The sequence below is a fragment of the Clytia hemisphaerica genome, unplaced genomic scaffold (assembly GCF_902728285.1).
Source record: "Clytia hemisphaerica strain Z4C2 unplaced genomic scaffold, Clytia hemisphaerica genome assembly, whole genome shotgun sequence".
Classification (NCBI taxonomy): domain Eukaryota; kingdom Metazoa; phylum Cnidaria; class Hydrozoa; order Leptothecata; family Clytiidae; genus Clytia; species Clytia hemisphaerica.
In genome coordinates, this window is record NW_027103590.1 from 261,547 (window position 1) to 289,314 (window position 27,768).

General features: G+C 35.0%; 4 protein-coding genes across 5 annotated transcripts in view; all 4 read right to left on the reverse strand.

Annotated features, from left to right (window-relative positions):
* Positions 1 to 16,229, reverse strand: part of LOC136801565 (polycystin family receptor for egg jelly-like) — an 80,345-nt gene extending 64,116 nt beyond the window's left edge. The window contains exons 1-5 of the mRNA XM_067058201.1: positions 16,203 to 16,229; positions 15,420 to 15,479; positions 14,939 to 15,037; positions 1,937 to 1,991; positions 941 to 1,324 (exon numbers count right to left, since the gene is read on the reverse strand). Coding sequence (XP_066914302.1) covers positions 941 to 1,324; positions 1,937 to 1,991; positions 14,939 to 15,037; positions 15,420 to 15,479; positions 16,203 to 16,229 — 625 coding nt within the window. The remainder of the gene's footprint in view (positions 1 to 940; positions 1,325 to 1,936; positions 1,992 to 14,938; positions 15,038 to 15,419; positions 15,480 to 16,202) is intronic.
* Positions 5,309 to 6,420, reverse strand: LOC136801562 (C-C chemokine receptor type 1-like). The gene has a single exon (XM_067058197.1). The coding sequence runs from the start codon at positions 6,371 to 6,373 to the stop codon at positions 5,309 to 5,311; it is 1,065 nt and encodes a 354-aa protein (XP_066914298.1). The 5' UTR covers positions 6,374 to 6,420.
* Positions 8,187 to 10,614, reverse strand: LOC136801511 (chemokine XC receptor 1-like). The gene has a single exon (XM_067058149.1). The coding sequence runs from the start codon at positions 10,245 to 10,247 to the stop codon at positions 8,778 to 8,780; it is 1,470 nt and encodes a 489-aa protein (XP_066914250.1). The 5' UTR covers positions 10,248 to 10,614; the 3' UTR covers positions 8,187 to 8,777.
* A 5,406-nt stretch (positions 16,230 to 21,635) lies between the features above and the next one.
* LOC136801513 (ficolin-1-like) lies at positions 21,636 to 26,973 on the reverse strand. Of its 2 annotated transcripts, none has more exons than XM_067058152.1 (7): positions 26,745 to 26,973; positions 24,675 to 24,820; positions 23,889 to 24,064; positions 23,227 to 23,412; positions 22,813 to 22,884; positions 22,487 to 22,588; positions 21,636 to 21,957 (listed from the first exon to the last, which is right to left on the reverse strand). In XM_067058152.1, the coding sequence occupies exons 1-7, from the start codon at positions 26,799 to 26,801 to the stop codon at positions 21,770 to 21,772; spliced, it is 927 nt and encodes a 308-aa protein (XP_066914253.1). In that variant the 5' UTR covers positions 26,802 to 26,973; the 3' UTR covers positions 21,636 to 21,769. The 2 variants fall into 2 exon arrangements, with proteins under 2 accessions (XP_066914253.1, XP_066914252.1); XM_067058151.1 differs by lacking the exon at positions 26,745 to 26,973 and adding an exon at positions 25,054 to 25,455 and having other exon boundaries at positions 21,638 to 21,957.
* Positions 26,974 to 27,768: the final 795 nt, after the last annotated feature.

Sequence of the window (27,768 nt, forward strand, 5' to 3'; positions counted from 1 at the left end):
GATTGTTATCGATAATTTTTTTAAGTGAAAAAACAAAGAAATATTATATGGAAAAAGCCCAATTCAAATCTGCAAAAACGGCGATTTCCGGCATATTTCCGGTATTTTCGGCCGGAAAAATCTTTTTCTCATAAACCGGACTCGGCAATGATTTGGGCATTGTTAATACGCATCTATGAGCAAAAAATCAGCAAAAACTAATGATAAAATCTCGAGAAAATGCCAAAAAAACAGTTTTTCCGGCATATTTCCGGCATTTTCGGCCGGAAAAATTTTTTTTTCCAAAATCGGGCTCCGTCACATTTTGGGCATTGCCATTTTGCATCATTGTGCCAAAAATCAGAAAAAACTAATGAGCCAATCCTGAGAACAGACTTTGCTGGTAACAGACGGACGGACGAACGAACAGACGAACGAACGAACGAACGGACGGACATCGGTTAATTCATAGGACCTCTACCCCACCGGGGTAGGTCCAAAAAACACCTCCGAATTGTTTACTCCGCCCCAGAGCTAACCTCCGTTTTTCAAATTCAACCCTTCCTTTATTTTCTTCCTTTTATAGCCCAAAGAGAGATTATCTCGAGAATACGAATAGTTCCTTCGATGTATACAAAAATAGTGCAGGTATTTTTACTTGTTACAAGCTTTGGTACAGTCTGTCAAAAAAAACTAATACTATGTTAAGCTTTGAGCTACTTGGGTTCATTTTGGTGTTTTTGCGATTCGACGTTGGTGAAAAAGTAAATTTCCTAAGGAGAGATTCTCTAGAATATGAATAGCTCATGCGATATATAAAAAAGGGAAAAATACCTTTGTAACAAGCTTTGATACAGCCAATAATAAACCTAATACTGTAAGTGATTCTATCAAATATTGTTAAGATTTTCAACTGGGTTAATTTAGGTTTTTCGATGTCTATATAACCTCAGTTTTGTACCTGTAATTTTAACTCTCGGAAGTCTTGAATCCTCTCCCACAAACAATGGTTGTTGATTATCGGCCACGTTGATTTCTCGTATACCACGTGACAGCGGAAAAACCAGGTATTGGTTGATGGAGCACGTGCTTCTCAGCCAATCACATGTCTTGATTTTACATGTAAACGAGGCAGAATTGAAAATATGTCTTGCTTTGCTGCAAAAGCACTGGTGAGCATAAATAACAGCAGATTTGTATTTCGGTGTCTTGATTTTGTTGCATGAGGCCACACATTGTTTTGCATTTTCCGCATCGCGTGTAGGTTTTGATGTCTGCCCAAAAAAAATCAAGTTTTTGAGAGCTGTTTTGTAACGACAAGGACTTGAAGTCTTTGATGCTTGAGCTGAGAAAAATAAACCAAATTACGAAAATAATTACTAATCACTGGTGACACAAAACGTTCTTTCATTGTTAATCTAACCTTAAATAGCGACGCTTTGCACCATTGAGCTAGATTTGAAACTTGCTTGAGAAAGTCTGAAGATTCCTCTCTAGCCCTACAGGAGCTTTAGACTTAATGGTTCGCAGCAAGCTGGTTTGATTGATTGTCATTAGTAATAAGAACAAGAGTTGTAAGTAATATGGCACGGAACAAAGAGTAAGGCTGGTGAAGCATCAGCACCTGGTTTTAAGCTGGTCCGGAGAACAACTCAAAGTCTTACTAACCTAACTAGATTTTTCGAGCAGGCTGAGAAAACTTGACTAAATCTTATTTTGACTGCTTCTACAGTTGACTCTCTCTAATTCGATTTTCAAAAGACCAATAATTTCATTCGAAATACAGAAAGTGATTTGAACCACTTTCCAGCTAAAGGGACCAATATATTAGATCGGATTACAGAGAGATTCGAATAATAGAAGTTCGAATTAGAGAGAGTTGACAGTATCTTTCGCCAAAAGAAACATCGACACCTTTTCGACACAGGGATGTTTTTGGAATTAAAAAGTTACTGACCTTGGTGGATGAATAGGTTACTAGCGAGTAAAAACGCTATCGTCATAAAGTGAATCTGAAAAAGACATAACAAAGAACATTGAAATTATTAAGTTACGTAAACACCTCCTGTTTTAGAATTAGTGAGTTTATGTATGTGTTTTTTGTTTGATGGAGTTAGCTTCTTATTTGTCTAGTTCCTGAGCGATTGAAGACGACGGTAAACAAGCACCTTTCCTGTTTTTTTTTTCAAATTACCTCAGTCAACCCACCGTCCAAAAATGCATAACTCATTTTTAAGGTGGGTAAATATGCTGAAAAACTGCTGACTCAGCAAAAAATATCGACAGTTTTCCATATTTAAACCAAAATATCTCGAGATCTAGACATCTAAAGTATCTAATTTGTACGCTGGATCCGTTGGTAGCATCAAATATTTTATTTCCAGACCTTGAAAAATCCTTAGTAAAGATGAGTTCCATCGATGAACTAAAAATCGATTCACTCGAAAACTGCAGGAGATTCAAAGGGCAAATTTTTTTCTCAATTCTGCACCCTATTAGGAACATAATATCTTGGGTAACTTAATGCATGTCCCAAAATTGCATTAATTTTTCGCCTCCAATACCAGTTCATAAACCATAACAAATTTTATATTTATTGCAAAAATTCTAATTTCTGATATTTTAAGAAAACCTGCTTATGACGTCATAATTGATTACGTCATAAATACAAAAAGTTTAATATCTCAAGAAATATAAATCAAAACTTTATAAAATTTGGACCAGTGATAGAGCACATTGAGATGATTCAAAAAAAGTTGATTGATGACATCAGCAGAAGTTACAGAAATTAGAATTTTTGCAATAAAATGCTGACATCAGCTAATTTTCAATTTTTTTTAACAACATTTCTCCTCCTCTTGATGAGTTCTATCATTGGTCCAAATTTCATAACGTTTCGAGCATTAGTTCTTGAGATATTCAACTTTAAATTACGACGTCATGAATAATTAGGTTTTCTTAAAAAAAACTCTGATTATGCTGAGAAAAAAATTAAGTAACACCAAATCCAACATTCTATATCCAAATACGCTACCACAAATGTATAATTTGTTATGGTTTAAGGGCTGGAGTTGGGGGCGAAAACGAAAAGTAGATTTTGAATAATTTGGGACATGCATTAGTTACCCGATATCTAAAATTTGCCCTGATCTAAGGGGTGCTCTACAAAAACCTGCTTTATGGCTTTTTTAGAATCTCGGACGCTGGTCTAGTACTAGGTTTGAGGTAAGGCGGTTTCTGAAAATTTGGAATGTGGTAAAACAAAACCGGTGACAAGCCTTGAAATTATTGGAAATTTTGTGAAATTTTATCCGGACTTTCTTTCAAAATTTAGCTTTTTGACCAAGACCACATTAATTGAACCAAACAAATCGGCTCTAAAGGGAATTTTGTCGAACTTAATCGAACTATTAAAGACCGATCCGATCAAGTTCGATTAAGTTCAGTAGCAATACATTTTCTGGAGGAGAGCTAGTTTTTATGACACTATTCATAATATAAAAAGATAATTATAATGCCATAAAAATCTGCTCTCCAACACACATTTTACACCCCTATTGTATACGCTACTAAAATAGTGGAGCCACCAGACCACGTCAAAAAAACATGGGACATTTGAAAATGAATATACTAATGCATATTTTGTAGTACTGTATATTTTCATGATTATAAAAAGAGTCGCCGATAAAAAATCTGTCCCTTAAAAATAAGGGCAGTTTTCCGGTTTTATGACAAATAAAAATATCGTATTTCATCACTAGATAGAGTTATATTTCCTATCTAGTAAGATCAGTCGGAAAACGGGCGCTTAATTTTAAAAGAACCGTTCCGAACGACGTGCTTAAAAATGAGAAACCGTGCCGTTCTACTAACCCAGGTGTTACAATTCATATCAGTTATTTAGAAGATAAAAAGATACGAAAACGCCATTAGATTAGTTGAACCGTTGAATTCAAATGCAAAATATTATTGGAAAGTATTGATTTAAGAAAAAAATACCTTTTTCATCGCTGCATGAAAATTTCATGAAAAATAAATCCGAAGAAAAAAGATAAGTCAAGCCATCATTAATCCAAACATCGTTCAATCAATAACATGTCAAACTCATGAAAATTCTCAAATTTGAAAATAATTCTGCTGACCTATCTTCTCTCTAAGTTAACATCAAACCCTAACCAAATCAAAAATGAAAAAGGTCAATTTGAGTTCTTTGTTGGAGCTTTTAAAAAGTTTTTAACTATTGGTTAACGACGTTTAGGTTCTAGTCTTTTGAGTTAAATAGGGAGCGCGAAATCTTTCATAAGAAACCTTTCATTAATAAAGAATATTTTTTTTATTTCCCAGCGGTGTAAATTTACAAGGTAAAAACTACTGAAAAAATCAGACCCTGGACTAAAACAAGGAAATTTGAAGATTTGAATATTTCTCTAGAGGCATAATTAGTCCAAATTAGGGCAAAAAAAATGCTTACAAAGTATTAGTCCAATAAAATTGTTCTTTCTAAAATTTCTCATTCAATAAAATCCCTAAAAACTTGACCAAAGTAAACAGCCTCATAATTATTTCATGGATTTCCAGTAAAGAAAATACGGTATATAGAGTCAAGTGTAAGTAGGGGGTCTGAAGATGAAGAAGAAATGGAAGAATAAAAAAAAAAGATTTCATCATTTTTATATTAAAAGCACCTGAATCGAGAAAGGCCTCATTGATTTCGTATTTCTCTAAAAATCAAAAAAAGGAACTTTGAAAATCCTTCATTCCATTGACCTTGACAGTTTGAGGATTGACGTCTTAGAAAATGGAGAGAAATGATCATAGCCTTTCAAATAAGGGCTCCAAGTATTTATTTTTTTATTTTTGAGGGGTCAATACAACGTGGTGGAAGAATTTTTTGGAGGATAAGCTAAATGATAAAAAGAGCCATACCGTAAACCCCCTTCGCCTCAAACTCATGAATGTAATGTCCACTAGAAAGCACTAAATTCAATCCGCCATTCAACAATTGGCGCAAAACTACATGCTCCACTTTCCCTTTCTCGAGAAAGGTTGACGTTCTCTATAGCTCTTCAGGGCTTTAAACTCAATCATTAACCACAATTGCATAATTCATAAGATTTAAGCAGTCTTTTCTTTCAGCAATTCAATTTAAAATGCACAAATCTGTCAGGATTCTCTTTGAGCAAGACATTGAAAAATTTAATTTTCTTTTTCGTTATGATTCATTTGACTTCTTGGGGATTCAAAACCTCTTTTCAATTCTTGTCAACCATAACGATGAGCCCATCACTGCAGTAGTGCGTGAATTGTCAGAGTTCCAGAAAATCTAACTTCACTTTCGTGGGAAAAGTTTATCAATGACATCAAGTCTAAAGGAGAAAAGTGAAATCAAGAAAGAACGAAAATCTTTCATAATCCACGCGTAAACGACAAAGTTGAAAACGTTGTTCGAGAAAGTAATGAAATAACAAACAGCCTTTATGAGCTCGAAATAAGCAACCAGCAAATCATAAAACAGTGTTTTCTCTTGATCTAGCACCAACTTTAGGAAGGTTGTTCCAGCGTAGACGATATTCCCTGGTGAGATAGCAATGACGAAAATTACGATCAACATTTTAACAACCCTCAAAGCTGACTTGTTTCTTTGCTCTACTTTTTGATCGTTGATAAAATAGCTCTCACTCGTCGACATGGTATGTTTGATTTTACGGTAAAAATACAACATAAGTGCCAGCGGTATTATTAGATTGAAAAGGAACAGCGAAGTTCTATGAAGGTGTCGGAACTCGCCCGACGTATTCAAAACACATTGCAAGCTCTTATTCCCATCACGTTCAATAAAGACTAGTTTCCACTTTGTAGTTCTGAATAAGCTTGACATGAATGCTAATAACCATAGAAAGAAAATCATAAGGCTGCATTTCCATTTGGCGTATTTTACAGTAACACCTAAAGGTCGAGTTAACGATAGATGTCGCATATATGACATTAACACAATGAGCCAACATGATACAATAGGGCACACAACGGTGGAAAAATCTTTCAGAAAATAACATCCAAATTTACCAAGTGTCCAGGCTGGTTGAAAGTTAGCATTTATAGTAAACGGAGCCCCAATACAGGTCAGTAGGTCAGAGAAGGCCAAGTTGACAATGAGATAATGATAAACACTCATTTTCTTTAACCTTTTAGTTTTCCTCACATTAATTTTAACAAAGTAGACAATGATAAGAATATTGCAACAGAGACCTAACGCGAACATCAATGGTAGTATCTTTTCAATGATTGCTAACGATAGTTGTTGCACCAATGCCAGATTTCGCATATCCAGATTTGTTTTGGTCTTATTTCTGCCAAAGGTGTTCATGGATGTAGTGATGTTGTACCGTGACATCATTCGAAAGATTAGTTTTAGCTATTCTAAATTTGCTTGAGTAATAAATAGTCACCGTTGTATTTCATCACGTTCATTTCTTATCCAAAATATTTTTCATCTGAAAAAAAACATTCGTTTCTGTAAAATTATTTTATCAGGTAAACAGGTGCTACAATAAATTAAGAAAAAGGGGGCTGTGAACAGTTAACATTTAGGCCCAATTTTTTCTTATTATATTCAAACTTTTTTTACTAATTAAATTCTACTATTTATATTTTAATATAATTTTTTCAGACCTTCGAACAGTCTCATCAAATAGTAATAGGAGCTAGAAAAAGGTATGAACCCCAAAATGCGTCGTTTCTTTTTTAGAAATCACAACAAGTTCAAAGTGCCAAATAAAAATAGCCGAGGCTAAACAAATAATTTACTGGAGAAAGGAGTGTATATAGAAAAGAAGACTAAAACTTGTTCCATGTTGACGAGATGTAGCGGAACATATATAAGACTGATTCAGACATAGTAGAAATAAAGCAAAAAGTAATGGAGGGAACAATTTTAGTTAGTTTATACAAACTAAATCCCGTAACAATAATCATATCATCGTATAACGCATATACTACTGTATTACACGCATTATAAACGACTCCAGTCCAACATATACTTAGGTGACAACTTGATGTATATTAAACCTGTAAAATATTTCTGTTGGTTTTGGGAATATGGTCTGCTGCGTGGACCTGCCTGAATGATAGAAAGATGCCCAATGGTAAAACTTCAAATTAATTCGCTTTAGGACAGAATCAAGTAAAGCAGGGCCAAATTTGGAGGTTCTTGGACCACTCATTAACCAAAAATGGTCAAAAAACTGTCAAAATCTTAAAAAAGTGGATTTTTGTCAAATTTTTGACTTTTTTGCTTAAAATCTTGCTGGAAAGACTCACTTTTGATTTTTTTTTTGCTTGAAATTGAAGCCTAATCCAATTCCTACGAGTGAGACCAAAAATGACGACTTCTAACTCAAACTGGGCATTACAGGAGGGCTTCGCTCTCCTACATAGCCCATGTCTGATATATACAACATTGGCATTTAAAGGGTTAATACTCCGCCCTCCTTTTTATCAATTTTTGAAATAATTTCAGCTTTCGAGAGACTTATCTTGCTCTTAATAGCCTAATCGCAGTCTACAATTACCTTTTCTTTTCTTTTTTGGGTGTATTTAGAGGTACAATTCCAAACACCCCCCCCCCCCCAAGTACCGGCCCGTTCATTTATCCCTCCCCGTTATTTAGGCACCTGAGAGTAAATCAAACATCTTATTCTACCGGATCATTCGATCAAGATTTAGACTCCTGGTAAAGAAGACAAGACTTTAGAAGGCAAAAAGTTGGAGAATTTTCTCAATTTTTTGTAGATTTAAATTTACATCCGTCTGATAAAACTGCTGACAAACTTTTGAAGAAAGTAAAATGAGAACCAAAGAAAAATCTTCATCGTACTTCAAGGAAATTATAGACTTAATACTGTTTTAAGATGTCTTTAATTTCGAAAAATTGAAGCCTTTATAGCTTAATTAAATGGCTAACAGTAATAAATAAAATACGCTACAAGACTATAAAACCCAAACCAGTTCCAAAGTGATGTTCGTGACGTAATTTATGGAAAGAATTAAAGTGCACACTTTTCGCCCGTAATTTCCTTACCCATCGAGCGAGTTTAAAAAAAGAGCATGTTAAGTATAATTTTTTCAATTCTTTAATATCGTATTTGAATCTATCTAAAAGTAATTCACAAAGAGAAAGGTAGTTCTAGGTAATCCGAGTTCAGGAATAAAGTATAAAATTCATCGGGTGAATTAAAGCCTCTTAAAGGCCCTAATGGCTAAGGAAAAATGAGACTTGTGTGGGCGTGGAGGACCCAACCTAGATTTAACAATAAAGCTATATAAAGTTATATTAAGTTCCAAGAATTTATACATAACATTGAGATCTTATTAGAAATTATATGGGGATAAATAGTTTTAATTTTTTTATAATTGATTAATTTGGAAATTTGAAATCGTCCTCTACTACACTTGATAGAGACAGAACAGTCATTCTTCTTTGCAAATTCTTGACCATCCAATACAAAATGTTTTCTGGACGTTCATATAACGTTATGCGAATGTTATGAACGTTAGATAAGAGTTGTTAGAATTCGAAAACTGGTTAATTTCTAAATCAGCTTGTAATCTCCAAAAAAGGCGGTAGTTTTCTTATCAAAATGATGCAATAGTCATGTCACTGTTGCCATGGTAACCGGTACACAACCACGTTGTTTCAATGTTCATTTAACGGTTTATGGATGTGTCCATCTGCTTTGACGTTTTCTAGCAGCCGTGGCGAATCATTCACATTTTTAAATATTTTCTTAAAAACATTTCTCTCAAACGGTTTGTTCAGTCAATTCCAATGGTTGTTCACCGTTTCGTATACTAGTCCTACTGTCTGGCCGCGAAGAGCCGACGGCCGATCCTAAAGAGCCGTTACCATTTTCAATCATAACTTGAGTGTGAACTGGTGAAAAATGAACAGCGGTCGCAGTCGTAGTGAAGGACTTACGGCGTCTCCCTTTACGTAACATGTAATAGACGTTGCGGCGGAACTTTCGATCAATAATGGAATAAATGATAGGGTTGATACTTGTATGAATAGCGTAAGCGACGGATGAAATTTTAAAGAAAACTAAACGTGAACCACCGGCTAAAGTGAAATTATCACTTAAAAACCATGCCACGTGATTCGGGCCAACCAATAGGAGGAAAGCAAGCAAGATGGTTGAAATGATGCGTAAGATTCGGTGATTTTCACTGACCAAATTTTTACGGGACGCTTCGTCTAACGTTAACATCATCTCTTGACGAAACAGGGTCGATTTGAGGGTCTTCAAACCACGCCAGTATAACAAGGCGGTGATAATAATAGGGATAAGGAACAGGAAAATATTACTGACCCAACCGTAAACGTAAGATGCGTTTGACAGAAACATCGACCAATCTTCAGTGCATTTGCCACTGGAATCTACTTTGAATATAAAGAAGAATGGAAATCCAGCCAGGAAGCTTGCCAACAGGTTGATACCAACCATACAATAGATTTTACAAGCCGAGGCGCCACCCTGGAACGGATGAACTATTCCAATATACCGTTCAATAGCGATAATCAGAATAAATCCTAAGTCGACATTGGAACTCATGAAGAGGATTGTTCTTAACAGGGTGCATAAAAATTTCCCAAGAGGCCAACGACAGAGCCAAATTGCCGGGATCGAGATAAACAAAAACATACAACAAAAAGTCAAATCTGCGAGCGCGAGACCACTGATGAGCCGGTAATGTAAGGACTTCTTCCAATTTCGGACGCGCACGATCAAGACTAGGATGTTACCGATTATACCTAAGATAGATATAAAGACGATTAAGGATTTCTCTGCAATATCTGACGAGTCAACTTGACAGGGTAACTCTTCTGGTTCGCAGTACCCAGGTATGATCTCTTCAATTTTCTTGCAAGTACAATCTGATGGGTCGATTTCTAAATGTCCACAGAGAACCTCCATAGCTGTTCCATTCTCAGGTAGAATAATGTAGGTGTCGTTGTCATTTGAGCCTATTTCATCAAATGGTTTGCCTGCTACCTCCTTACTGCTGCCAGCTCCTTCCTGTCCAGTTTTAGCAGTTTTTCCAAGAATCCATAATGGCGTCATGGTGGTGTTTTGGGGAGTTGATTTTTCATTCATCCTTGGTTTTGAGTCGGCAGGATCTGCAAAATCGCGCTGAACGTTTGGTAAACTAAGCGAAAATCCAAGACTGAATGATAATGTTAATAATAATAAACTTCGTACAAAAATCATCATCAATTCTCGTCCTTGCTTTACCCAGGTGTCTCTTTACCCTTGAAGGTCAATCTGTACAGTCTTCTTTTTACTTTTCCAGCAGCAGCTTTATTTCAATATTTTATTGTCTTTATAGTTTTGATGCAATACAACGTGTCTCAAATATCACTCCAATATCCCATACATATACCATATACTTTATCCAGAAAATCTACAGTCAAAGTCTCCCACAATGAAAAGGAAGAAATTCATGCAAGAGCTTTCCTGACTGGAGACTTGATTAATAATTAATGAATACTCTGCAATTTCAAACTTCCTTTTTAAATTCTTATTGTTCAAATGTTATGCCTCTTATTGTATTGACCTGTTTTTGTTTGACACCACCAGATCTTCCTTTTCCACTAATGAATTTTTTTTTGCATAACACTATTTTGTGTGTCTTAGTAGAGAGAGGGGCTCGCTCATGTTTGTTTTGTATTAGTCGTCATAATATTATAGCATTACCATAACGCTCAAGTGAAGTGTGTTGAGATAATAAAGGGGTTTGTTTACACATGTACAGATGGCAATATGGTTGGTTTAATCAACGGAATATTATGAAGATGAAGAACAATAGTTCAGATTTATTATAAGAAATAAGTCGTTCTTTTTTAATGTTGCGAAGTAGACACTTTCTTTTCCTTCTAAATGGTTTGACAAAGTTTGACAAAGATCGATTTTATATAGGCGATACTTTCTGTGGTCATCATGAGTGTTTTTAGCATTTGACTCGTTTACCAATACTATGATAGTCATGTTATGTACCAATGCAATGTCTTCCGACATTACATCACCCCACCGACAGCTGATTGGTTGTAACCATAGTCATCATAAAAACACTGGTCTGGGACATAGATTTATAAAGCCCGAAAGGCTAAATATCGTGCTTTAAGCCATCACAGGCAAAAAAGGAGAATATTGGAAAAAATAGTGTCGAAGCTTTTGATTGGTCAAGCGCTGAAATTCTATTGTAATATCACGTGACCTAGGTAGGATCTCCTACCTAACCACGGCACATTTTTCAGCAAAAGTACGCCATCTAGCCTATCGGGCTTTTTAAATCTATGGTCTGGGAGGCTTTTGTCTCTTTTTGTCGTTAAAAGATGAAGCTTACGTACCAAAATCAATTTATTTTGCGAACTTTTTGCATGTGAAAACAGACCAATCCCAAGAGGAGATTTTGGTAACGTGATCAAAAAGTATGCTAATCGCAATTTTGTCTTTTGTTTCTAACAAAAGAAAATTGAACAAAAGAATAAAACAATAAAAACAAAAACACAATACATTGCCAGAACGGGTTTTTATAATGTTGTAACTGACATAAAATCAGTCAGGTTCCGTAAACGGATCAACTGGGGACAAAGACAGGACAAAGACAGTATGATTAATTTTTTTAGGTTAGGGATTTCATGAGAATTTAACACAGGATCGACGGCTGAGAAGAATGTGTTTAAAACAATCAGGACTCAAGGATACGATAAGGTAGGCCTCATAAAAAATTTCTAACAAGAAGATAAGATTGCAATTTCTTACAAAAAAATAATAATTTCATTATGCCTTCTGCTGATCACACTTAGTGTAAATATTGAATAAATGCGTTCCATCGGATCGCAAACAAAACGTGCAGCGGAAAAATTCTTCTAGGTGGTGGACACAAAAACATCCCGGGAGAAGTACTGCGTATTGAAGAATTCGTCGCAATTAGCCTAGGGAAGCTCTCCTACGTTGGTGTTTTGTAATTCGCTGAGTTTATTTTATTTGAGTGTATTAATGATGGTTCTATATTGACTTTTCTTCCATTAAACAAATAAAAAAACCTTTCCTAAATCAATAGCCCATAAGGAAAACAAAACCAAGGAGGAAAGTATTTTAACAATAGGAGAGAAAAATGGGCGTTTAAAACTCTCAGTGGGGAAAAATGAGTGAGGAAAAATCTATTTTTCGTGTCAACTTCCCAAAAGGTTTTTCCTGAATGCATATGAATAAAGAAAAACTACTCCTTCTTCATCTAAAAAAATAGAACTTTAATTTGCATAAACGAGCTCAGCTAAACAGATCGTGTTTGCCTTTGACATAAAAAACGCTTGATCTCTAAAACACCCCTGTCTCAATGACCCGGTGAGAATTTCTCAACGGGGGATAAAATTAAATGGTTGTTAATAAAGACTTAGAATATGTACTTCAGTAGATTTTGTATTGTGTACGATTTTCAGGGCATTTTTCTCGTAAGGGATAGATTTTCGGCAAATGTTTTCATTGGGTAGAGGTCATAATTTATATTTGATAAGAGGCTTTTTTGAAGGGATTAGTACAAATCCACATCGTGACCCAGACGTTCAGTGATCTATTGGGCTATTCCAGAATGAATTTGCTGAGGTCTTTTTGGGAAATGTTGACCCCCTGAATATCTTTTTAAGTTTTAAGGACCACCTTGAATTTTATTTCTCATTTTTCCACCCTGGATTTTAGACCTTGTTTGACTGATCGCCTTAGATTTTCCATCTCATTTCATTGACCACCCTGGATTTTTACTAGACCCCCTGGAACTTTTATCTCTCAAACTACCCTGGATGCCACACCTCGTCAATGTAAATGTTACTAACTATTTCTGGAATATCCCATTATCTTCATACAAAGTAGGATCTGAATATTAGTTTACAAGCAATAGGCCGTACAAAAGAACCCAATCAAAAAATTCTTGGTTTATTACTTTCAGAATATGTATGTTTCTTTAAGTAGTTTATTGTAATTGACCTATGTTGATATAAAAATAGCATTAAAATAATGGGCAAAAAATTGGTAAAAAATATTTCATTACTGTAAAAAACTGTCAGTTCAGACATTACTCAGACATAGTAAATTTTGTTATATAGCCTAAAGTAGAGGATATTGTTTAGTTATATATACTGATATACACCAAATTGTTTTTGGTGGTTAAAGAGAATTTAATAAAAAATAAATAAATTACCTTATTGGTATTATATTTCGCGGGTTACAAAATTTCACGGGTACTTAATTTCGCGATTTTTTAGGTCAATGTGTTTCAACTAAAAGCGTCTTCTTCCGTTGTTGTTGAGGCTGTAGCTGTCGTTGTTGTCATTGCTGTTGTAGAGGCAGTCGTTGTGGGAGCCTTTGTCGTTGTAGTGGTTATAGTGGTCGTCGGCGTTGTAGTAGGGGCGGCCGTTGTTGTAGAAAGGGTGGTCGTTGTGGGAGCCTTTGTCGTTGTAGTGGTTATAGTGGTCGTTGGCGTTGTAGTAGGAGGGGCCGTTGTTGTAGAAAGGGTGGTCGTTGTGGGAGCCTTTGTCGTTGTAGTGGTTATAGTGGTCGTTGGCGTTGTAGTAGGGGCGACCGTTGTTGTAGAAAGGGTGGTCGTTGTGGGAGCCTTTGTGGTGGTCGTGGTTGAAGAAAGAGTGGTTGTTGTGGGAGCCTTTGTGGTGGTCGTGGTTGAAGAAAGAGTGGTTGTTGTGGGAGCCTTTGTGGTGGTCGTGGTTGAAGAAAGGGTGGTCGTTGTGGGAGCCTTTGTGGTCGTCGTGGTTGAAGAAAGCGTGGTCGTTGTGGGAGCCTTTGTGGTGGTCGTGGTTGAAGAAAGCGTGGTCGTTGTGGGAGCCTTTGTGGTGGTCGTGGTTGAAGAAAGAGTGGTTGTTGTGGGAGCCTTTGTGGTGGTCATGGTTGAAGAAAGCGTGGTCGTTGTGGGAGCCTTTGTGGTCGTCGTGGTTGAAGAAAGAGTGGTTGTTGTGGGAGCCTTTGTGGTGGTCATGGTTGAAGAAAGCGTGGTCGTTGTGGGAGCCTTTGTGGTGGTCGTTGCCGTTTGAGTAGGAGGTTGTGTTACCACGACAAGCGGAGGTTTTTTCGTTGTCGTTGGTTGTATAACACCTCCTGTTTTCATGGAAAACCAAAAGCTCCTTTTAGATTTTATTTATCAGAATCTCCACAAACTTTTCGACGATAGAATGTTTTTTTAGCATTTTTCTACTACGTAGCAATCATCAAACTTAGATGGATTCTCTAAAATGGTCTCGAGGTAAAAATTTTAGCATCGTTGCTCAAATTATGGCAAACAAGGATGAAAATTTGGTTAAAAGTTGTGCCAAGCAAGCCCCTTGATGGATTATCAATAAATGACACTTTTCTAGATGCTTAAGTATATGTCATCCACTACCTAACGATTAAAGCTTATCAGAACCAAAGTAAATGAGAAAGAAATCCTTGGAAATAGGAGTGATATCATTGCTTTTTCTAAGGAACTCTAACTTGTTTTAACCTTATTAGTTTCAATTTTTAAGACTTTCCCACCGTCACTCCTGTGATTGTAAAAAATATTAACCACTTTAACTTTTTACTGACTCGTATACATAAGTTTTATAAATCATGCATCGTGCAATAATTAACATGCTCCGAAATCAACATTCAATTCTTTGTCCTCCTCCGAAAAAAACAGTTAGCGAGTTTATTTATTGAAATTCTGGGAACGGCTGAATGATTTAAGCGATTTGGAATTCTAAACAAACCAGAAACTAACCGTCTCCGTTACACATACATAAGCTAGTTTACCTCAAAATTTACCTCATAAAAAGTGCTTATAAAAAAATGTTGAGTCCATTTCAAACCCCTTTCTTTAGCAAAGCCAACTTTTCGAGAATATCATTCACCAAAACCAAGAAAAATTGTCTTACCACATTGGTTGCAGGTGGCGGCGCATAGGTGTTGGATGATGTTGCAGGCGTTCGGAATTTTGGTGTACAATACACAAAACTGTGATGAATCGATACACGCTGTAATTGTAAAGAAGAAGATTGGAAAGTTTGGGTTAAAAATTTAAAACAATAACATAACTCCGGGACATGTGCCGCCCTTAAAGGGTTTTTCAAGACTCTCGAAAATGCACTGTGAGGGTGTACTTTAGATAGAGTGCATTATAAGGGTATCCTTTTAGTTAGCTGCGTGCATTGAAAGGATGCGTTTTGGGGATAATGATACAATTGCGAATGATAATGACACATGTCATTATACCAAGAACGAGATTGCCACTAGAATGCTATTACGGTAGTATGCAGTACTCTATCATCGACAATTCGGTCATTTCGTCTCATGCTTGTTGTTCGAGTTATAGAGAGTTACTGTTATACCTTACTCTGTGTTGGACCTAAAACTTACACGTAGTTCGCCTGGACCTTCGATGGTTCTCAATATTTTGCTTGTCGTAGATGCTTCGTCCTAAAATGAAAATAAATACTGCAATCAAAACCAGACTTTGCCAAACCAAAACCAAAACCAAAATTTAACACATGTAACGCTTGTAAGTTAGCCATTATAGTTCACACCAAAACTTCCCCTCTTTCAATAAGCCATTTCATGATGGGAAAGACATTCGTATATGATCGGGTCCAATGATAAATGCTTTCTTGTAAATTAGAATTCGAAACCTATTGAGAACTCAAATTATGGAACCGATATAGAATCTCGTTTTCATTATTGTGACCACTTGGCCCTTTTAAAGAATACCTAAAGTGGCCTAATTCAAGTATTTCTTCTTTCTCATTTCTTCTTTAAAAAAAATTTTAATATCGTTTTTTTGAAAAAAAACCTGCTTAATGCTTGAATTAGGCCACTTTAGGTGCTCTTTACCCCTCAAAGGGTTACTATAATGAAAACGAGATTATTTTTCGGTTTAAAGATTTAACTTCCTCAAAAGGAACCGAATTCTAAAATTGTTGACGGTAAACAATGTAGACTAACATTTCAGAAGGCACCTGAAAATATTCATTATTGGACTTGATTACTAAACATTGTGGCAACAGCCGGAAAGTTGGTCGAAGTTTTCACTTTCAAATCTAGCTCGACATTTAGAGCGGCAACATTTGAAATTCCGTTTGGAAATCATAGCATATTTAATAAGGATAAATTACCTTCGATTAAGCTGGTTAAGAGGGCAATTACTGCTAATTGGTAAAATAGACGAGCCATATTTAGCGTAATTTTGTGATTGACCTGATAAAAAAAAACAAATTAAAATTAGGAAAATATTCTATCCAGAATCAAAATTATCGATAAAAAAGTTTACCCCTACAAAACTATTTCTTTCGGGATTGACCAGTACACGTTTTTTTATAAGAATATCCAAAATTTCGGACGTTCTTAACTTTTTGGGTTTCAAGCCAAAAGTGTTCTTGTTTTCACCATTTTTGTCCATTTTACTAAGACATCAGGTGTTTTAGAGTCTGCAAAGTCTTAAAATATTCTTAACTTGTTCTTAAGGTTTTGGCCATCGAAGCCTTATGTTCTTATATAGTTTATATTTATAAAAAACGTGTAGACAAACTCATGATGAGGGCAAATGCACACACATAATTACTCTAACCGAAACGAACGAACGGAAACATTATCCTAATCATCCGAAAATTTTCATCAGCAATGATGGCTCCTGAAAACATCAAAATTCGTTCGAACCTTTGGAATATAATCAAGCTTATCGCTTCAATAAAAAGGAAAATATATAGGAATATAGGAAAACGAGTAGAAGATTCTTTGTCATTCAGCTGAAAATGATTGTCCACCCCCCCCCCCCAAGCATTATGTTGTATAAAATGGAACAGCCTAATTTTTCAGACTTGAATATTTGGATGGGTCACTGGCAAGAAAAATTTATTTATTGAGTGATAGAGAGTTATGTTAGATCTGAAGATGCTCTACCATAGAGTAGAGAGAAAATTTATCAATCAATAAATAAATTTTTGTTGTTTCTTATCACTGAAGAGTTTCATAGCTTAATTTTAACTGTTACTGTAATTTAAGATTTTTCAGAGCAGCATTGATGTAAGAGGCGTCAATAAAATATCTCTGAAATCGTAGAAAAACTTACTTTGATTTTCAAATTTGAGCGTTTCGTCTCGTTTCTTCTTTATGTTTAGTTCAGTTTTCAAATTGATCAACTTAAAGTTGTCCCATCGTTATATATAGCCTCAGTTTGATACTGATAAAGTATGACGTCACTTAACGCACATTGTTGAGGTAGGTGTCGCAATCTCTTTGATGTTTGATATAGTTGACATTCGTGGATGGACGCACATGTAATCTAGTGGTAGGGCGAGAGATAAAAATGAGATCAAAGCATGATTATAAGAAAATCAAAGATAAAAATGAAACACAGTTAATAACCTCTAAATTAAGCTGGACTATTTATTTTTATTATTGGACACGCTAATTACGATTTGGCCATCACCCGACCCTACCTCGAAACCTGACGACACAAAAAAAAATTATTATTTCAAAGAAAAAATCTTCTTTCTTCAAATATTTCAAATCTTTAAATCAAAACCCGTTTCTTGTTTGTCCCGTTCTTTCTGAAGCTTAAGAATCTTAAATTCCCTACTTGCTCGATCGTCCGCTTTCATCTCCTTTTAAAGTCACCTATTGATCGACTATTGTTTTTTATAAATTTCATAAAGGTTTTTCCCGACCGAAAGACCCACCTTCAAAGTCTTGGGTCAAGTGAACGGTAAACCGGCATTTTTTTTAATGCAGCCTTAACAATATTTCAAAAGGAGGACAGCCCTGTATCAGTAACTCGGTAAGAACTTTATTGTAAACGGGAATTTAAAATCACCAGTTTAAATAAGTTGGGTTTTTATGTTCGCACGGCTTTTTTTATACAAACAACATGGGCGACAAATAATGAAGAACGACCCAAACCAAATGGCTACAAAATAAATACTGATTTCAAGTCCTTTTTAACCAATAAATCAATAAAGCAGGCGTATCAAATATATATAGCTTAAATAATTAGGCCGGAAATTACAAAAATTAGGTAAGAGCATAGCCGAGCTTTAGACAAAAGTTTCTGTTTCTTATGTGATGGTGTAAAGCTTAGGAATCCAACAGGTTGAAGGGCTCTGGTCGTAGTGAAAAATTAATTTCAGAATTTTAAGATAAAACCTTATGTTTTCGCTTCTTTGACATGTTTAAGAACAAACTGCTTTTGAAAAAATTAATTTAAGTAATTACATCATGAGTAATTAAGGAATAAGTATGGCATGGATCTTAATAAAACATCGTAACGATGCTATTCATATACTGTTCACAAAAAAAAGCCTAATCTCCTTGGGGAAATCATTTTATTGTTTCAAACTTTTTTTAAGTTAATGACAAATAATTTCTTTATTTAGATTTTTTCGGAAAAATTTTCTATTTGGTTACATCCCAAGTTATAGCTGTTTTCCTATGGAAATTTAATGGAGAAAATTGCCAAAAATGAGGTTTTTTGGAGATTTCAAAGGAAAGATACTTCCACAAAAATTTTCCGAAATTATGTTTTTAGATATTTTTAAAATAGATACATCACCTGAACCAAAAAAAAATCCAAAATGTTTGATTTTTATCAATATTAGGGCTTTGAAAGGTGAAATACTCTTCTTCGAAAAACTCTTCGTTTTCTTCTTCATTTAATTTTTTCATTTCAATTTTTTGATTTTTAAATTCTAAAAAGGTAGGTTTAACAGGACATATAAAAAAAGTTATACATTAATCTTTTTAAAATGCAGAAATTGCCATTTAAGTTAGTGTAAAATCGAAAAATTGGGTATGTCGAACGTGTGCAACGCACTGGGCACCACAACTTCAGTATTTTTCGAACTAACTCAGAGGCCCGATCGTAGATGTTTTTTAAATAATAGGGTGGAAGAAAAATGAAAATAAACACCCCCAGATATTCACCCAAGGAACAAGTGTGCAAAATTTCCGGCAAGCCTACCATATTTGAGGTCTCCAGGCTGTCTCAAAGTTTTAGTCTCGATTTGGCGAAAAAATCGCCCCTAGGTTTTTTTTCGGTGACATGGAAAGTAAAAAAAAAAGACCGCAACGTTTGAGGTCGTTTGATGATAAACACGAAAAATGTTTTCATTTCTTGGCTACCATGGTAACAAATAAGTCACACGTGTTATCTTGTTGAGTTATGGAATGTAACTTTGTTTTATAGATAAGGGACGATAAGATAACATTAACTACCCATGCGCAGAGATGATATTTAAAGCACGGGAGGGTAACCTAGCAACAAGGTTTGTTCTTTTAAAAATCCGTTATTTGTATAGATTCGTTTTCTGGGAATGTGTTCTTCAGAAGGGCTAGAATTTGCTTTAAGTACCTGCGCATAATTTCTGCACAGAATAATTGAATTCAGACAGCCTATTGTATTCAGTGTTATTGTAAAAAATACACATAACGGAATGAACGTGGGCTTAGATTTCTTTCTCTGCCTTTGATGACATCGAAGACATTAAATGATTATTAACAGGGAGGTCTAATATAAAAAAATGCAAGATTCAAGATTCAATTTCAAATTCAAATACGCCCGAATGGTTACCAAGTATAAATGAACCTTGATACATGTTTTTCTATAAGAACACAAGGCTTTGATGGTCATTGCAGACCCTTAAACACCCGATTTCTTAGGAGAATAGGCAAAAATACTCACAAAATGGTGAAAGTCAGAACATGTTAAGAATATTTTTAGACTTAAAACTCAAAAAGTTAAGAACATCCATGTAGTAATTAATGCCCATGCGTCATTCTATTTCATATCTAACAGGGTGTGGAAGAACTTTTCGAGGGGAAATCCAGGGGTATCCAAAAGGTTCGTCCACCCCTTGTAAAGAAAATTAATGAAATTTACACCTTAAAGGATCGCGAAGCCCAAAAAAGGAAAAAACGCCATACAGGGTGTGGCTCTATGAAATATCGTTCGTTGGGAGGTACAGATACGTTTAGCAGGATTGCTAAACTGGAGCCGTTTAATATCCGTGTAATAGAGTAATACGGGTGTTATATGATAACACGAAAATTGTTATAATAGTATCAGTTAGTATAGCTACTACATTTTGTCTTTTTTTACTATGTCTGAATTAGTCGTCTCGCATGCTAGACCATGGGACTGCCTTAGAGTCATTATGTACCCTAATTGTTATTTTTACGTCATATTATCATGCCCCTATGGCGTTCTAAACTATGCCCCGATGGCGGTCTAAATTACGTAACACAAATGTCACTTTTCACCGCTACTTCTTCGCATGTCACGTATCATCTAAAAATTCCAAAATGGTATTTGCTACTCCACACTCCAGCTAAAAAGTAGACAACTATCAACCCTATCGTTCATCGGAAATGGTCGTCGGTCTTTGAATTGGCAATATCTCAGTCGGGTTTAACTTCCCTGTATACTGAAGAAATAATGGTGGATTATCAATTCTCTGATTAAAAGGAATCTTCATTGGGTGGTGTCAGGACGATAATTCCTAAACAGTTTTTTTTTCAAATAAATAAAGTATTGTAATAAAGTGTTAAATAAGTGTACTATTTACATGTGGGCTGACTTCATTGAGTTTAAAGCCCCGTAGGGGCTGGAGTAGAAACTTTTGGATGGGGAATGAGTGGCTTCACTTTTCCTTGCCTGGGAAAGGTTAGAGATTCTACTCTAGCATTTCGGGCTTAAAACTCAATGGCTGAGATTAAAAAAAATTGTATATATTAAAGAAATTCATAGAGTTTTTGTCCAACTATACTCAATTAGGAGGTTTGGCTGACAGAGCAGGTGTATGCATTTCGTCCTTATTGGGACTCATCAGCATTGCGTACTGCATAATGGTTAAGTATATACAAAAGTTATACAATTAATTAAAAAAAAAAGAATATAAAAAAGTTACGAAAGGAAAGATAGATTTATTGATTCCTGCCGGTCTGTAATAAGATTTTGTTGAAAACCTCACCGAATATGCTCTTACCCAAACTGAAGAGAAAAGGTTGACTTTAAAAACATTTAAAACGGTACAAATTAAATGATCAAGTCAATAATTCTGTAAAGATATTTGTAACTTTATAAATCCAAAAATTACACTCAATATTCCTAAAATGTCGGACGTTATAACCGCACTGGCTCAACTTCAATATCTTTTAAATTACTCGTAAAACATAAAAAATTGAAATTGAAAAGGAAAACTTTTGATAAAAGAAAATTTTTAGCCTCGTTTTGAAGTTAAAACTCATGACCACGCCTCTAAAAGTCAAAATTTTGAAAAAATGAAAAAAAAATACCCCCAGATATTCACCCAAGGAACAAGTGTGCAAGATTTCAGCCAAATCGGACCATTTTTGAAGAGTCCGGCCTGCCCCAAAGTTTTGAGGTGACAGACAGACAGACAGACAGACAGACAGACAGACAGACAGACAGACAGACAGACAGACAGACAGACAGACAGACAGACAGACAGACAGACAGACAGACAGACAGACAGACAGACAGACAGACAGACAGACAGACAGACAGACAGACAGACAGACAGACAGACAGACAGACAGACAGACAGACAGACAGACAGACAGACAGACAGACAGACAGACAGACAGACATTCTCAGATTTTGCTCAACTGAAGTTGAGAATACAAAAAAATCTTGCACGATTTGAAAAAAAAACGTACAAAAGAATTTTCAACCAGACCATCATGCACAGGTTTGAAAGTCACTTGATGTAGTAATAAACCTTTTCAATGTTTTCTCTTTGCCCATTGACCTCATCAACTCCACCACCCCAGCGGATTCCGGGTGACCCACCATTAGTATAACTCCAAACACCATGAAGATTTACAGCACCACATTGTTGATACCACCATCCGAGATTTTCATTGTTGTGACTACAATTGACGTTATCTGAAATTATTTAAAATTCATATGTATAATATTTCGTTCCTGGTGGTTTAATTTACTCGTGTTTTACGGGAAGTTAAGAACCTTTAATATTATATACTTTGTATATGTTATCTTTTACAGATATTAAAAATATCTATCAAAGTCTAGGCAATATGATTTGTACCGTTTTTTTTAGAAAAATTTTAGTGGATTTGAATTCGAAAAATATAATTGCCTGAGATATAGACAACTTTGAAAAGAATTTCAACAAATTTGTAGGTTTTTCCCAGGACACAGCGATCCGACTTTGCATTTTCTCCATGAAATGTAAGCAAAAAAAAACCAACAATTTTCGCATATATTATTGCTACGTCAACAAATGTTCTCGACCTTTCTAAAAAGCTCAAAACTGTATGTACAGAGATAATAAAGGAAAAATCAACGGCGATGATCGGGTGTACTGAAAAGATGTTAAATGACCGCTTGGGCGAAATCCGTAACTCTACGCATCGTCGTGGTCTGAGCACTGGAAACTACAAGAGATAATTACCTGCATTGTCGTTATCCTGGTCATAAGTAGTAAATTTCTTTCCGTCATTCTGGTTCTTCAATTTACCTCCTGAGGTTACGTAAGAACCAGTCATTGCATCACCTATAGATAGATAAAGTCGCTACTTTACATGCGTAGCCCAGTAATCTAGGACTTTTTAGACATTTTTTTTCATTGTTTTTACGGGGTCCGTAGCCAACCGGCTGGGCTATCTATGAACTGAATGGAACATGGGGAAAGAGCGGGGATTCGAACCACGAACCCCTGTTTTGTAGCACTGACACATTTGACCAAGTTGGCCATCACTCATGGGGAAAGATAGTTACCTATGTTCAATGAATATTTTTCAGCTTCGGAACCAATGCGCACTTCGTCAAAAATCATATTTCGGACGTTGCCTGAAATATTATGTAGAAGAAAAACGTATCAAGTTTTCTTTCATTGGCATTGGTATTATTTTCATACATTTTAATTTGCACTGAGATAGCAAATAAGATATCTACACCTTGAAAATACAAACTGTCAATTACTATCGTACCAAAAGTATGAAATATGATGGCAAAAAGAAGTAAAGAAATTTGAACACGACAAACCTTAACCCTATTCATTTCTTTGATGGAAAATGTACCAAAGGTTTGAAGAGGGGAGTGTTAAAAATGGAATTTCTTTATAAAATTCGCCTTTTTCATTTTTGTGCAGTCAAGAAATATACGCTCTTCTACCACCTCTATATCTCTTACCTCCTCTTAAAACCATTTTGATAAAAAACTTTTGAGTTCCATTTTGAGTTAATTGATGGAATCGTTCATTCCCGATATAAAATTCCGTATCTAGTGAACCAAAACCAGATTTGAATGTTTCCCAATTTTTATCAAATGGCACTATACCACTAATCCGTCTCAAAACTATAGTCCAGCCTCCTTCATCTGTAGAAAATTAAATAGGAATACTTTAATTGGATAGAAATGCATAGTTTAGTTTCAATCACGGGGACTGAATTTCGCGGATGATACTATTTGGTGGCGTTTATTTGGCGGATATTGCATGTTCTTCATCTTTTATCACAGATAAATGAACAGACCTGAAAATTTTAACGACTCTGAAAAAAGTGGCTAATACAGGAAGTAGTAGTAGTTTTTCAACATTTTATTAGCTGGAGATTCGTGAAAGGAAAAACTGACGGATCTAAATTGATTGAATTATTTTTTGTCAAACCTAATATGATTATGCTCTGGTTGTATTGACATAGAATCATCAAGAACTCTTGGTGGATCGATTTTGCAAAACATTTCGCTAATACAAAAATAATTATTGACGCAAAGGCGGGCGGGGGTTTCCTCTAGAATTGAAATACTCACAAGGTCATAAGCGAGGAGACAGGGCGGGCGAGTAAAAAATTTACCTTGATTAACCATGTTACAACGTATTGGCTGGTAAACACCAGAGCTTAGCTTGATAGCGTAAATGCCATTTTGTAAATGACCCTTCGCGTAAATGTCTTTACAATTTTCAACATCAGATACGAAAGCTATAAAAGCTTGTTCTACACTTGGTGGGCATGTGTGGCGCTCAAAATACCTACAAAATGAAAAGACAAGATTGTTTGAAAAATGAATGTTAATGACTTCATCCGCGCTTTCGTTCATATTAGCGAGGTTAATCATGACGACGAGTTTTACGTTTTAAATGGGCTATTTTCGAAGTTGAGGACTAAAAAGCACAAAACTTGCTACTTAAAATTCATGTCATAGATCAGGATTTAGACTAAGAAAGTTTAATCGGTTACGCCCTAAATAAAACCATCCGTCGTAAATTGTTTGGTGCTTAAACTGAGATATGGAGTAACTAATATGAAATATTTCTTCAAAAATAATTATAACTTGTTTGATGAAGCCAAATACGTTACCATGGAAACAATTTCAAACAATAAAGTTGCTAACAAAGGCTCTCCAACAAGTGTTTCACCCACCCCTGGACAAGCATCAGAAACCCACCCAGTTGACAAGCATTAAATCAACCAATAATGACATGGAAATTTTTCCGATACCCCTTTGACAATACATCTTTCACCCCCAATAAATCTATAGTAGTCTGCGATTCAGACTACTATAAAACAGTTCTTGGGAAAAATACTATTGTCCAAAATTCATATTTCCAGCTAGACAGTTAGTAACAAATCATAAAATACCTTAACGAAGGATTTGGTTTGAAGGTAACTTGAGCTGAACGTCGGTTGACATCCCTTAAAGTACATGTATTTGACTCGTTTACAATAGCCGATTGACAATTGGTATGTTTCCTACACGCCATTGAGCATTGCATATCGTTTGTAACCTATAAATAGAAAGAATGCAGTCACAGTATCTTCAAAATCTACAAACATAATTTCCACAACACCCATATACCGTTAGGTGAACGTGAACATTGTAACAACGTTAAATAAGTCAGCTGGGATGGAACAGGTGTGAAGATGTTCACAATCAGCAGAGCAAGAAGAGCCATTTTGAAAAGAATATTCTTAAGTGAGTGAGTGTCTAAGATGAAAAAAGGAAATAATCGTATTATACCTGAAAAGATTCTTCCCATTCCACTGATCCATGAATAATAAGCTCTGTTTTCGATTTCTTGAAGATTGCATCGCCAGCCTTACAGTCATCATAAGAAATGGCTGCTTTGGACGTTCTCAAAAACAACACCATAAAAATTGCCGCCTTGAAAGACATTTTTGTACGCATTTTTCGTTATCGCTCACTCTTACATTAGGTAAAAGCTTGCGTGTGGAAAATAACTATAGCAAAATCATACTTTATCCTAGGCAATGCGTAATTTTATAACTTTTGCATGTACGCAGTATCTTTGAAATGTCACCCACCACTGACTCAAGTGGCTTTTAAACACTTCCCAAGCTGTGACTTTTAAATCGTGTGAATAGATCTTTCTCCCGAAGACACATTTTCCTTTAAATTCCTTTAAATGTCATATCATGGGAATTGAAAAATTGTTTAAAATAATTTCATCTTGAATATACCAATTCAGTTTAATTCGATTCAAATACATTTAAATCGTTTGTCAATCGCAATGTAGGTTGTACCCAAGACCATTTATTTCAAAATGAGTTCAAAAGAAATACATAAATAATAAAGTGTTAGGGGAGAATATTTTAAATAGAAAAGATTCAGATGTCATAGTTTAAAAAAGTCTATCTGGTAAATTTTCAGCACATTGAACCATAGAGGTATAATTGAACATTTACCAAAAAATTGAACTGAATAAAGCAGAAAACCCTAAAACCCTTAATGTGACATATCTGACAATCGTTATAAAGGCACTGACTGATATATACTGAGTATTAAATACAAAATGACAAAGCAACACTGTAAGGGTCGAGAGAAAGTGTAAAAAAAGCACTACAATCAGCGCTCAAATATATTGGTAATTTTGGGTATTTTAACGTTTTTAGAATTTAAAGATCGGGCGAGAATAGCAATTTCAGTTCCATCGGATTTTTTTATTTGGGAGGGGTTAAGTGGCTTCCAGGCTATATTCTCATCCATATTGAAACACTTTTAAGCTTTCAGATCCTTAGATCCTAAGCTCCTAAGTTAAAACTCAGACTTAAAGCACTTAAAAATCACTTGCGGTTTTAAAGTTTTGAGTGAATTCCCCTTTTGTGCCAAATATTATGGCGGTAATTATAGCTTAATTGAATCATACAAACCTTTGAAAGGATTCAATAATGATAATTTCAGAAAAAAAAACCGAAAATTCATGCCAAAAGATTAAGTCCAAAATTTTTATTTGACAAGCATAAAAGCTACAAACGAACGGACGAGTAAGTAAGTAAGTAAGAGTAAGTAAGTAAGTCCAAAAAATCAGATAAGGACGCATTACACCAATAAGTGACCAATAATTAACTTTCAAAACAAAACAATAGTTTTGAACAATAGATTTTTTAACCCTATTAAGTTGCCCTGGAAATAATACATGAGATCGCCTAAACTTTATGCCCTTGTACCAGTGGGTCTGAACCAAGGATCACTAAGACACTATTTCGTTAACCAACCAACCCGAATAAAAAGTGACAAAAACACTTGTTTTGGTATATGAATGATTCCACACCTTGCATCCCCTGTTTTGGGTAACTCCAACTTATATGGTAATTTGGTAAATTCGGTAAAAAGGTACTTTAGGACATACCTCTAGTTTTATGAGTTATGGGAGACTCTATGAAAAAAATTAATCAAAACTATCCACTTACATTTTTCTTTCCTACTGATATGAGATCCTCGAATTTCTCTAGCCATAATAACAGCATAGTTATTTCCAGCACCTTCTGGTTGCTCTATATCCTTCATTCATATCCATTACTGCAAACAAATTTGATCAGTGATGATGAAAACAATATCCAGTGTGGCATTGAAAGATACATGACATGCAGCTCCATCAATTAGAATTTTTTAATTATTTAATTTCCAGTTTTTCATTACTTTTCTAAACAAAAGATACACCACACTATACTATGATCACACTGAAATGAATTTAAAGAATTAAAGAATTAACAGAATATTGTACAATGTTAACCCTTTTAACAGCAAAAGTTTCAGCTAAATAAGAAATTTGACGCGAAAAAAAAAGTTTTTTCGCAGAAAGGCAATTTTTGACTTCACAATTTTTCGTTTTGAGAAAGTTTTGGATTAAAGCATATTATGCCAAAAACTCGAAAATATCACGTGTTTGAGAAATTGCGAGCGTTTTATTCTTGAAAGCTTCTTTTTTTTAATCAAAATTCGCGAAATTCAAATTCACGAAGATAGGAGTCCGCAAAAATTTGTATCTGCTAAAGTTTCTAATTTTAAAGTACTACTTTTAAATGCTCATTTTATATTTCATAATTATTTACAAATTATCGTTTTAAACAAAAGTAATACTAATGTATATTAAAATTCATGTGAAAAACAAAAGAGTTTTCACATAAAAAACGATGCAAATTAAAAAAATAATTTGAAACTAAACAAACGCAGAACATAATCATAACATGCATGCTCAAAATATGAAACTTTTTACCCTTAAAAAAAATAGAAAAAATTATATTTACAACCCAAGAAAAAATCTAATGCTGCTGAAATGAGGCTCGGAAAACACGAGTTAAAAAACACGAGTTACAAAAAACACGAGTTATGTTAAATGTGACGTCATCAATGGGAAATTATGACGTCACAAGTAGATAATTTAACTCGTCAATTTATGGCGCACCTTAATCTTACCTAACTCGTCAATTTATG